This window comes from Myxocyprinus asiaticus, chromosome 6 (genome assembly GCF_019703515.2).
Source record: "Myxocyprinus asiaticus isolate MX2 ecotype Aquarium Trade chromosome 6, UBuf_Myxa_2, whole genome shotgun sequence".
Taxonomy (NCBI): domain Eukaryota; kingdom Metazoa; phylum Chordata; class Actinopteri; order Cypriniformes; family Catostomidae; genus Myxocyprinus; species Myxocyprinus asiaticus.
The window spans coordinates 627,831-641,046 of NC_059349.1; the positions used below are offsets into that span (position 1 = coordinate 627,831).

The following is a 13,216-nucleotide window of genomic DNA, read 5'->3' on the forward strand; positions in this document are numbered from 1 at the left end:
TCTAAAAGATATAAGAAATAAAAAGGCAAAACGAATGTATAGAATACTTGAAACCTTTTCTCTTGTTAATTCATTTTAAGTTATCCCCTGGTTTTATTTGGTTAATTATTATTATTTGTTATTGTTTATTCTTTCTTTATAATTTTACTTTTTGTTGCTACTATAATTGTATCAGAGTTCATTGTGATCATTGTATGTATATTTTGTTGTAAGTGTTCTTGTTCTGTAATAAAAAATAAATAAATAAATAAATAAATAAATAAATAAATAAATAAATAAAAATAAAAAAAAAAACTTCCTGGCCAGTGCAAGGCTGGCTATTAGCTTTTGATTGGTTGGTCAAGCTGGGCCACAAAAGCATTGCAATGTGGGGTAGAATCTTTTGCAACATGCTCCTCAACAATCAAGAAAATATAAAGCACTCAATTATATAAAGGAAATAGCCTGTTTAATAGGAGTTAAGTATTTACAAAAGATGTTTTATTTTTTCTTTATTTATTTATTTATTTTTACATTTTTTTTATAAGATTAGGCATTAAAAAAAATTTATTATATTTGGGAAATTTACTCACTATCCTACATTGTCGCTTCACACTCAAGCCTGGCAGGTGGCGGAAACGTACCGTAAGCTGGTTTGCCAACCGACAAAAAAAACGTTAACAGAAGAAGAAGAAGAAGAAAAAGAAGAAATGTCCCCTCCGAAATGCTGTTGTATGACGTCACGAAAACATGGCGGCGCTCTGGGAGATTTGCAGAGTTACTATAAACATTTAATTTTTAAGAGAATAAAATCCATCAGTGAGTGAAATACACACACCAAAGTTTCCGTATTATATGATGTTTAGCACACGTTTGCAGAGACGTGAAAAACGGTAAACAATCTTCTGTATTTATACTCATAAACCTGTAAAAACTACTGCCATTGTAGTTTTGTTTGTTTCTACATTATTCGAGTATCGGACAATAGACCGCCGCATGTTTGAAAACCGGATCAAGTAGGAATATCCAGCATCCGACATTGAATAATACGGGCTAACTGCATACACGTACATTAGAGATTAAACAGTGCTGTAAATAAGAAGTGAGTAGAAGTATGTAAATTGAGATTCGTGTTTATAAATGCTGCATTATTCTCATCATCCTAAACGAAGACTTGTTTCAACACGAACAGGAATAACTCCAGGTGTTACAACTGAGATCTGAGTGATAAATCATTGTAAAATGATGTTTATTAAAGAAGAGAGTGAGGACATGAGTTATCCAGAACCATGCAGTTCAAATGCCATGAAAGATGAAGAGACTGAGGAACAAAAAGGTTTGTGTTCATTCATTATTGTCTGTTAATGAAGATTAAAGAAATAAAACTTCACCACATCAAGTTGCTGTAGTTCAGCGCTACTCAATTATAACAAAAAATACTAGTTTATCTGATTTATCTACATCACTTAACAGCAAAACGCTAAAGAGGGTGATCAAGTCTTTGACTTCTCACTGGAGCAGTTTTGGAATTAATATTGGATATCTCTCTTGTTTTTTTAAAGTGTGTGTGTGATGTTCAACACTCGTGGTATTTATTAGTTGACAGTGTCTTTGACAGTGACAACACAATTGATTATATCGGTTTTCTATATTGCACTGAATGTGGTAGAAAGTGGCTCTTTGAACACTGGTAATATATAGGTTATGTTTGAGGTAATTAGGCCTACTATAAAACATAATGAATATTTTTTTTTAACGTTTAAATTATATAAATGTTTACTATAAAAAGTAATGATTTTTTATAGTAGGCCTATACATATATATATATATGTGTGTGTGTGTGTGTGTGTGTGTGTGTGTGTGTGTGTGTGTGTTTTTGTGTGTAATGTGAGCCAGTTGGTGACGTGAAGTGAGTCAGCGTCAGGCAGTGTTTACATTCAACAGCACTACGTGATTGATCGTATTAGTACTACTCTACTAAAGCTAGGAAATAGCTTTAAAAGGCTTTAAACTAACAACCAAGCATTAAGGTTCATCACAGGCACTCAAGACACTTACCTCTAGGGCTGCAACTAACGATTATTTTTGATAATTGATTAATCTAACGATTATTTGACTATATGGCGATTATTGCAACAATTAATCATTAGCTCTTAACTGATTATTCAGCTTGTGCCCTGACTTAGTAAGCATGTTTAATACATCCTTTTAACAATAAAGAGTACAAAATCATCTTTTAAAAATACCTCTAAATGACATTCACTGAATTAAAGGGGGGGAAAATACTTTTTATTAAGTTTAATTCAGTAAAGAAATTCACTGCAAAAAATCCTATTGTGTCCTAAGTGTTTTTGTCATGTTTTCCATTTCAGATGGTCTAAAAATCCATAAAACAAGATACATTTACTTGAGAAGCAACATATAAGATATTTAGACTAGCTTAAAGAAAAGGTATCTTAAATATAAGTGAATTTTGTATATAAGTGTATTTTTTCACTTGGTTATACTTCTGCGAGTGCAGTAAACACAAAATATACTTATATTCAAGATCAATTCTCTAAAAGCAAGTCTAAATATCTTATATGCTGCTTCTCAGGTGAATGCATCTTTTTTAAAGGATTTTCTAGATATTTTAAAATATTTGTATTTTTAATATTATATTCAACATTCTCAGATAACAATTTTTTATTCTGCAGTATAGCTGCTAAAGTAAATGTATGTTGTTTTAAAGGAGTTTTAGATATTAATATTAAAAAACAAGCCAAAACAAAAACAATTCAAAAACGTATTTTGTTGCAGTGTATAATGGGGTGAAGACTACCTTCTCTTACCTTTCTGTTCACTTCAATCTATCTTTAACTCCCAAAAAAACAAACTCTCTCTTATTAATAAAGCATTGTATTGCCAATTGTCTTCACAATAAGAAATGCAGAGTGACACATTTATTATGATTCAATAAGTCACGAGCCATCACGTTATAATCTAGCTGCATTAAGCGTGTGCACTCAAGGGACGAGCGTCCCTGCGCCAGAGTGTGCATCAGCCAGGTGTAGTTTCAATCTCTCCCTCTTATATCAGGACACTTCACGCAACTCATAGAAGAGGTGCTAACCGCACAGCAGAATGCCAGTTTCGGAGTTTGTAGTTATTTACATGACCTGCTTCCGTATTATTTGAACTTTAATAAAGCTATAACGCATTAAATATAACTGCATTTAAGATTTAACACGGGGTGTTTCCTTTAAAGATGCTTGACACGCAAGTTTGCTTCAGCGGAGCGGCAGCTCCAGCTCCACTTATTCCACATCTACATCACCTCGTCTCATGCTCGTCGTTTCATGCGTGGGTAATTTTTCTCATCTACCCGCAACAGGCGGGCAACCTGTAAGACGTCTCGTGTACACATGAAAAGAAATGCTGTTAGTCACAAAGACATGCACTTGAAGAAACACACTTTATTATATTTTTAAGAACAGACTAAAGAAAAGATGTCATAGCTCGTGTCTGATTTGCTGTTTGTTCAGAGGCGTGTAGCCCGAGCCTGTCTCGTGGAACAAGTGCAAGTAACGTTTTCACTCATTTTCTCTGTTTCAATCATCTGAAAACTGTTTGCAAGAATAATGTAATATATGAGAATGCTGCAAATTGTCTCCGATCATCTCGGGAGGTGCTATGAGTTTAATACGCTTTATTTCCTCGTGGTTGGCATGCGTTGCGGATTCCGTGATGCAAATGGAGCCATTGGAGATGGTAAATGTTTGGATTTGGGTAGGTGGTTAAATAAGATTTTATGAACACTTGGTTGTTTTATTGCTTTTTTCGTTTAGTTTAAAGTGCAATTTGAATTTAGAAATCATCAACGATCCTCCACCTGGTCATCTGATGGTTAGACTGAGACCTGGAGAGGCCTTCAAGCCACAGTGTCTCACACCCACTGTGAAATTTGGTGGAGGATCGGTGATGATCTGGGGGTGCTTCAGCAAGGCTGGAATCGGGCAGAATCGTCTCTGTGAAGGATGCATGAATCAAGCCACGTACAAGGTTATCCTGGAAGAAAACCTGCTTCATTCTGCTCTGACGATGTTCCACAACTCTGAGGATTGTTTTTTCCAGCAGGGCAATGCTTTATGCCACACAGCCAGGTCAATCAAGGTGTGGATGGAGGACCACCGGATCAAGACTCTGTCATGGCCAGCCCAATCTCCAGATCTGAACCCCATTGAAAACCTCTGGAATGTGATCAAGAGGAAGATGGATTGCCACAAGCCATCAAACAAAGCCGAGCTGCTTGAATTTTTGCACTAGGAATGGCATAAAGTCACCCAACAGCAATGTGAAAGACTGGTAGAGAGCGTGCCAAGATGCATGAAAGCTGTGATTGAAAATCAGAGTTATTCCACCAAATATTGATTTCTGAACTCTTCCTATGTTAAAACATTAGTATTGTGTTGTTTAAAAATGAATATGAACTTGTTTTCTTTGCATTATTCGAGGTCTGAAAACACTGCATCTTTTTTGTTATTTTGACCAGTTGTCGTTTTCTGCAATTAAATGCTCTAAATGACAATGTTTTTATTTGGAATTTGGGAGAAATTATTTCAGTACTTTGTAGAATAAAACAAAAAATGTCATTTTACTCAAACACATATCTATAAATGGTAAATCCAGAGAAACTGATAATTTTGCAGTGGTCTCAACATTTTTCCAGAGCTGTATATACACCGATCAGCCACAACATTAAAACCACCTGCCTAATATTGTGTAGGTCCCCCTCATGCTACAGAGCGGTTATCTGAGTTCCCATAGACTTTGTCAGTTCGAACCAGTCTGGCCATTCTCTGTTGACCTCTCTCATCAACAAGGTATTTCCGTCCACAGAACTGACGCTCACTGGATGTTTTTTGTTTTTTGCACCATTCTGAGTAAATTGTAGAGACTGTTGTGTGTGAAAATCCCAGGAGATCATCAGTTACAGAAATACTCAAACCTGCCCATCTGGCACCAACAATCATGCCACGGTCAAAATCACTGAGATCAAATTTTTTCCCCATTCTGATGGTTGATGTGAACATTAACTGAAGCTCCTGTCCCATATCTGCATGATTTTATGCACTGCTGCCACACGATTGGCTGATTAGATAATCGCATGGATGATTGTTGGTGTCAGACGTTCTGGTTTGAGTATTTCTGTAACTGCTGATCTCTTGGGATTTTCATGCACAACAGTCTCTAGAATTTACTCCAGAATATCCAGTGGGGGGCAGTTCTGCGGACATAACCGCCTTGTTGATGAGAGAGGTCAACAGAGAATGGCCAGACTGGTTCAAACTGACAAAGTCTATGGTAACTCAGATAACCGCACTGTACAATTGTGGTGAGAAGTATAGCATCTTGGAATGCTATTCTGAAATGGGGGTTGGTGCTGTTTGGTGGCACGAGGGGGACCTACACAAAATTAGGCAGGTGGTTTTAATGTTGTGGCTGATAGGTGTATATTAAATCACTGTTAACCCTTAAACACATACCTCGGGTCTTTAGTGACCCTTGACTTCATTCAACCACCTGTACCTCATCCATTTTACTGAGTTGTGCCCACACCTCTTTAGTATTCTTCAATCTCTTTCTTATAAATTGTGTAACACAAAAAAAGACAAAAAAATTTACATAAAAATTAATAATGGTTTAAAGGGATAGTTCACCCAAAAATGACAATTCTCTCATAATTTACTCACCCTTATGCCATGCCGGGTGTGTATGACTTTCTTTCTTCAGCAGAACACAAATGAAGATTTTTAGAAGAATATTTCAGCTCTTTTGGTCCATACAATTCAAGTGAATGGGTGCCAAAATTTTTACGCTCCAAAAATCACATACGTCATCATAAAAGTAATCCATAAGACTCCAGTGGTTAAATCCATGTCTTCAGAAGGGATATAAGTGTGGGTGAAAAACAGATGAATATTTTAATCAATTATTACTTTAAATTCTCCTCCCTCTTCAGACAATCTCCACTTTCACTTTCACATTCTTGTGTTTTTGGTGATTCACATTCTTTATGCATATCGCTCCCTACTGATTTAGGGAGGAGGATTTCTAACAAAAATTTACTTAAATATTGATCTGTTTCTCACCCACACTTATCATATCCTTTCTGAAGAAATTTATTTAACCATGAATGATCTACAATGGTGAATTATCTTTGTTCCATATGCGTGTACACATACATAATATACATGCTATTTCTTACTCAAGGTGGCACTGTTGTTTCAGTGATTGACATTGTTATTTGATGACGAAACAACATTGAAGTAAACTTATAGCAAGTACAGCACATGAAAAGTATGATATGACTTGTCATTTGTGTGTACTACTGAAATAATGTAATCTATTTAGACGCAACAAGTGCTTGAAAATACTTGTGTAGCTTATGTGTAAATTATGTGTAGCTCAATATGTTTGACAGCCATCTGCATCTCATGAAATTGCAGTGTGAAAATAATCAACCTTGTTCTAGATTTGTCCTGATTTGTTGCATTATCTCTTTGATATATGAAAAATAAAAACATCAAAATATATTTTATTCTATTATTTTCTAATTGTCTTGAAAATATTTTGAACATTTTACTCTATCTGGGCATTTTGTAGATCCATTTTTGATAGATATAAGTGCTGGATCTCTAAAGCCCTGAATATGTAAGAGTATTGGGAACATTCTCATGCATTTAAAGCCGTCTTTTCACTGCATCTGACAGACGATAGACCGTAAGTCATTCAATTCCAATGGAGAGTCACACGGGGGTGCATGAGGTTCCGACTGTCTCTGGATGCGACATTTTCAGATCTGATTTGAGCCTCAGCTGCGTTAAAATATTTCAACTCGTGCAACTAGACCGTATGCGACCGCCCGACCGGAAGTGATGTATTCATGCAAAACTATCAGCTTTTTATAAACTTTTTTATAAACTAATAATATTAATACTTCTGAATTTTGGACAATTAAAAATGTAGAAGTCCGAAATGATTGTTGACCTTGCAAATATCACAAAAAGCTTTTGGAATTACTGTAAACGTGATTATGTGTCAATTATTTCTGCACACGCAAAACCTACATATTTATAATCACATTTATGAATTTCTGATTCACATTTGCTGAATTAGGGTTGTTGTTGCTGTTTATTATCATAATATTAACTATAAAAACAGTAATAATGATAAATAATACTGTTGTTAATAAATACTGAGTGAATATTAATCCTGAATTTTATTGAATTCATTCATCTGCTCAACAAAATCATGCACAGTAATGTCATTCTGAGGTAAACCTTTGGTAGCTTCTCCCTAAAAATGAACCAAATCCATTTTGAGCAAAATGACAATTCATCACGACTGCCACTAAAGGGAGAAATACAACAGTTATATGCGAAAGTCAGAGACAGTGAAAAGGTGGCTTAAGGGTTAAAAATAAAGAGTGCATCCCTTGAGGAGTAGAAGTAACTATAATCAACCTAGAAAAACAGTATAGAAAATGGTTTTAAAAATAAAACTAAATGCACGTAACATTGAATTACTGAAACCTTGCAGCTTAGATCACACATAAAAACATCACATTAAAGTAGATTCTTGAAACTTGTAGATTTCTGCTATAAATTCAGCAGCCATATCACCCTGCAGCTCTTGCCTGGTTACCCATAAAGCTAAGCAGGGTTGAGCCTGGCCAGTATCTGGATGGGAGACCTCCTGGGGAAAACTAAGGTTGCTGCTGGAAGTGGTATTAGGGAGTCCAGCAGGTCTATGTGGGTCCTAATGCCCCAGTATAGTGACAGGGACACTATACTGTAAAAAAGAATTGGATGAGATGTTAAACCAAGGACCTGACTCTCTCTGGTCATTAAAAATCCCAGGGCACTTCTCGTAAAGTGTAGTGGTATAACCCCAGTGTCCTGGCCAAATTCCTCCCATTGGCCCTTTTCTATCATGGCCTCCTAATAATCTCCATCCCTGAATTGGCTACATCACTCTCCTCTCCATCAATAGCTGGTGTGTGGTGGGCGTTCTGGCGCACTATGGCTGCCGTTGCATCATCTAGGTGGATGCTGCACACTGGTGGTGGTTGAGGAGATTCCCCCTATACTATGTAAAACGCTTTGAGTGTCTAGAAAAGCACTATATAAATGAAAGGAATTATTATTATTATAAAATATGGGGTGAGTTTTAATTCCTCAATTTTAATATTTGTCCTTTTTATCTTTTCATTTTAGATCTGATGGACGTTAAAGAGGAAAGTCAAGAACTGAATGAAGTGGAAGAGAAACACCATCCAGATCAGACACTTTATAGTTTCAAAACGGAACAAAACACTTTTAGTGGCTCACAGGCTGAAAATTATTTCTCACAAAAAAGAACTAAAAGAACAAGAGTAAAACTTTATTTCACCTGCCATCAGTGTGGGAAGAGTTTTACATGTAAATCAAGTCTTAATAGGCATATGAGAATTCACACTGGAGAGAAGCCTTTCACATGCCATCAGTGTGGGAAGAGTTTCAAATGGGCATGTGGTCTCAAAAATCATCTGTCCTTGCACTCTGGAGAAAAGTCATATAGCTGTGATCAGTGCTGCAAAACATTTTCTTCAGCTTCACTCTTAAGAACACACTTGAGAATTCATGCAAATGAGAAACCTTACTTGTGTTCACTTTGTGGAAAAAGTTTTTCACATCTGTACAATTTTAAAGAGCACCAGAAAAAACACACCGGTGTGAGAGATCATGTGTGCTTTGAATGTGGGAAGGCCTTTTACAGAGCTTCTAACTTGGAACGTCACAAAAGAATCCACACTGGAGAAAAACCTTACAAGTGTTCACATTGTGGAAAGAGTTTCACTAATTCAGGAGACATGAAAGCACATGAGAGAGTGCACACTGGAGAGAGGCCTTACCACTGCACTTCATGTGGGAAGAGTTTCAGCTCATCAGGAGTCTTGAAAAAGCATGAGAGAATGCATACTGGTGAGAGGCCATACCACTGCACTTCATGTGGAAAGAGTTTCATTACATCAGAAGTCTTGAAGAAACATGAAAGAGTGCATACTGGTGAGAGACCATACCACTGCACTTCATGTGGGAAGAGTTTCGCCCAATCAAGTTCTCTACTGACTCATAGAAAAAATCATTGTCCAGGGTTGTCAAAGTGAGCAAAGTTCATCTTTATTCACCTCTATAAGGAAGTCAAACTATTGCTGTTGATGCTGTGAAATGCAACAAATTCTGTATGAATTCTTTTATATAAAATCTTCTAATAAATATCTAATGAAACTTGGAAATAAAAAAAGACTAAATACATTTTGAATTTCATTTAAGGACTCCACATAATTTTTAGATCTCTAATTAAATAAGCAAATTTGTCACATTGACTGTTAATTATTTTTGTTCAAAAGGTCAGTTTTTCTTGCTTTCATTAAAGAACATACTAAAATGTTTGAGGTGTTGTTGATATGTTGCTTGTGTTTAATGTATTGTCTGATGATAGAACGATCTGGAGAGGCTGGAAAGCTATAGTGGATACTGATAGTAAATGTGATAGTACATAATCTGTGTGTGTGTCATTAAAACACTGTGTGATGTGTAGTCCCGTCGCATTTTCGTGCCATGAAATTGTTTGAAGGGTGATACACGTAAAGAATGCTGTGGAAATTGTGCTGCTCCCGATAGATCTTTGATATCCATTCTAAAATACACTTGAAGAACACATTGTGACATGATAAAGATCCCTCTGATTATATTATAATCAACACTTTCTAGTTGCATGTGCATGACAGCACTTTTGACACGTCGTGATGTGCCACTCATTTCCACAGTGAGCCCATTAAGACATTTGTACCTAGGGAATCCCAATGTCTTTATCCTTCCCTTTTCTTGCTCTTCTGTTGTTCCCTATCTATCACTCACTCGACGTTGTGTCGATGTAGTGACACTAGGGGTCACTCTTGGGAGCCCGAAACACCTCTGGTCTTTGATAAAAGGCCAATGAAAATTGGCAAGTGGTATTTGCATACCACTCCCCAGACATACAGGTATAAAAGGAGCTGGTATGCAACCACTCATTCAGGTTTTGTGCTGAGGAGCCGAGACAAGGTCCCGCAAGTAACCAGGATGTTCCCTATCTGTCACTCGCTCGACGTTGTGTCGACGTAGTGACACAAGGGGTCCCTATACGAAACGCCGCAACTGGCTGAACTGTGTTACGTGAACTGGCGGTGTGTGACGGGCAGACCACTGTGTGCCTCGTAGCCAGCGCACCAGGCCGACACCTAACGCTGTTATGAATGTCGAACAGCCCTTTGGGGACAAGTCGACTGCCCAAAAGATAGAGACAGGCTAGCCCAGTCGTGGCCTCTTATCCTCTTTTTTTCCTCACCCCAAAAAAAGAGGAATTAACCAACTGGGGCCACCAGGTCTACGTCGGGGGGGTGTCCCTCCCAAGGGGAAGACACCGCGGAGACCACACCCAGCCCAGAAAGGGGGGGGGGGGGGTATTTTGAGTGGAAATACGTCACATGGACTTGCCGAACTTTGTCGGAAGTATGCCATGTGGAGAAGTTTCTAATATTAAAAGTACTTAAGTATTGAAAGTAAAAGTAAATGCTGTTAAGAAAAAAAGTTTATTCTTTTTAAGCATGTACACCACCTTAAAAATGGAGCCTACATTACACTTGAAGAAAATAAAAGAGGACTTCAAGCTGAAGCTTTCTTTGAATTCCTCTCAAAAGGAACAAAGAGCTCAATCTCTAACAGCTTTGTCATGGTCAACGTGTCTAAATGTTTTGCAATTTGGCAAAATGAATGAGTAAACAACTCACCATAAGGCATCTGCAGTATGGTCTTCTGCAGTATGGTGGAGCTTTAATGCAAAGCAAAAAAACAGCAACAAGATTGTGTTCAGTTTTAACTTGGTTTCTTCCATTTGGTTTTCTTTGAAATGACAAACATTTATGGTAAGTTTTCTGTAGCAAAGAGTAAAAAAAAAAATGCAGTTTCAAATTTAAAAATGGACTGTTTAATTTGAATTTGGGAAGGCACCATGCAAAATTGTTCATCTAAAGATTTAGAGTCACAAAATGCTGCAGAACAGACTTTAATGAGCCGGCGGCTGCGTGCCCGTTGCGTACAGTGCCCCAGCCCATTTTGGAGGCGTCTGTCGTAACCACAACGTGCCTGGAGACCTGCTCTAGGGGAACGCCTGCCCGTAGAAACGTGAGGTCGGTCCAAGGGCTGAAGAGGCGATGACAGATCGGCGTGATGGCCACGCGATGTGTCCCGCAGTGCCATGCCCATCTCAGGACTCGAGTCTGAAGCCAGTGCTGAAGTGGTCTCATATGCATCAACCCGAGCGGAGTGGCCACCGCTGAGGATGCCATATGCCACAGGAGCCTCTGAAACAGTTTCAGTGGAACCGCTGTCTTCTGTCTGAATGCCTTCAAACAGGTCAGCACCGACTGTGTGCGTTCTTTTGTGAGGCGTGCCGTCAACAAGACTGAGTCCAACTCCAAGCCGAGAAAAGAGATGCTCTGAACCGGGAGGAGCTTGCTCTTTTCCCAGTTGACCCGAAGCCCCGAAGTCGGCTGAGGTGCAAGAGCACCAGGTCCCTGTGTGCACACAACACATCCCGAGAGTGAGCTAGGATTAGCCAATCATCGAGATAACTGAGGATGCGAATGCCCACTTCCCTTAGCGGGGCAAGGTCTGCCTCTGCGATCTTCATGAAGACGCGAGGGGACAAGGACAGGCTGAAAGGGAGGACCTTGTACTTATACACCTGACCCTCGAATGCAAACCGCAGGAAGGGTCTGTGTCGAGGTAGAATCGAGACGTGGAAGTACGCGTCCTTCAGGTCTACCGCCACGAACCAATCTTGATGCCGGACGCTTGCTAGAATGTGTTTTTGCGTCAGCATCTTGAACGGGAGTCTGTGTAAAACCCCTTCTTCATCTCGGCCAGAGGGACAGGCTCTATCGCATCCTTCCGTAGGAGGGTAGCGATCTCCGTGTGCAAGGTAGCAGCGTTCTCACCCTTCACCGAGGTGAAATGCATGCCGCTGAACCAGGGCGTACACCTGGCGAACTGAATCGCGTAGCCAAGCCGGACGGTCCGGACCAGCCATTGCGACGGATTGAAAAGCGCAAGCCACGCGTCCAAGCTCCGGTCAAGGGAGACCAAGGGGACAATCTCGTCGGATGTACACATCGACGTTGTGTCACTAGGGTTCACTCTTTGGAACCCCAAACACCTCTGCTTTTTGAAAAAAGGCCAATGGGAATTGGCAAGTGGAATTTGCATGCCACTCCCCCAGACATACGGGTATAAAAGGAGCTGGTATGCAACCACTCATTCAGATTTTCTCTTTAGAGCTGATAATTTGCATTCAGTGCACTGAATTAAATTCTCCCTACCGATCACCTCAAACTGCTGGATTTTACAGCGCATTTCAGCGGCATCTCCCCCTCTGCATCCGTGGAGTGCAGAGAACGCCCTTGGGCGCTTTGGCAGAAAAAAAAAAATAGAGTATATTCTAAAAGAGTATATTTTAAATTCTAAAAGAGCGGCACACACGGAACGTCTTTTTAAAGATGCTTTTCCGCTTATGTATTATTCCTGGTTGCGGTCGTAATCTCTCCGCTTCTGATGGTCACAATCGCTGTCTTACGTGTCTGGGCGCTGCCCACGCGGAGACTTCGTTCTCATTGCGAGAACCTCATTGTCCTCATTGCGAGAACATGACCATGGCAACGTTGCGGTCGCAGCTTGCCTTCGTAAGAAAGCAAGCCACCCCAGCGGCTCCCCGCCTCGGTCTGTCTACCTACGGGTATGAGGCCGCGTTGGTTTGCACTGGGGGCGATTTGGGGACTCCAATGGGACCACCTCCGCCGGGTAACCCCCCACGGACCTCCCATTCCTCGGCACGCTCGCTTGCCCCGGTCAGGCTCTCGGATGAGACCGCCGGCTCGTCTCAGGGTGAGTTCGACCTTTTATTCGGGGACCGGGAAGATGATGAGCTATCGAGTGCAGCATCGGAGAGCGGGCTCGTCCACTCTGACACGGAGGCTTCGGCTGGGCTTCCCCCTTCGGGTGTGGTGACCCAGTTTCAGGCCGATGCGGAGATGACAGACAAGCTTTCCCGGGCAGCCGTGAGTGTCGGGCTAGAGTGGAACCCTCCACTCTCCCCTGAACCCTCACGGCTCGAT

The 13,216-nt window shown here is 39.9% G+C and overlaps 2 protein-coding genes across 2 annotated transcripts in view; both read left to right on the forward strand.

Moving 5' to 3' along the window:
* Positions 1-13,216, forward strand: part of LOC127442939 (gastrula zinc finger protein XlCGF17.1-like) — a 144,091-nt gene that overhangs the window by 79,822 nt on the left and 51,053 nt on the right. The window lies entirely within an intron of this gene.
* On the forward strand, positions 705-9,454 carry LOC127442952 (zinc finger protein 239-like). The gene is made up of 3 exons (XM_051701388.1): positions 705-1,081; positions 1,172-1,315; positions 8,238-9,454. Exons 2-3 carry the CDS (start codon positions 1,222-1,224, stop codon positions 9,167-9,169), a joined length of 1,026 nt encoding a protein of 341 aa, XP_051557348.1. The 5' UTR covers positions 705-1,081; positions 1,172-1,221; the 3' UTR covers positions 9,170-9,454.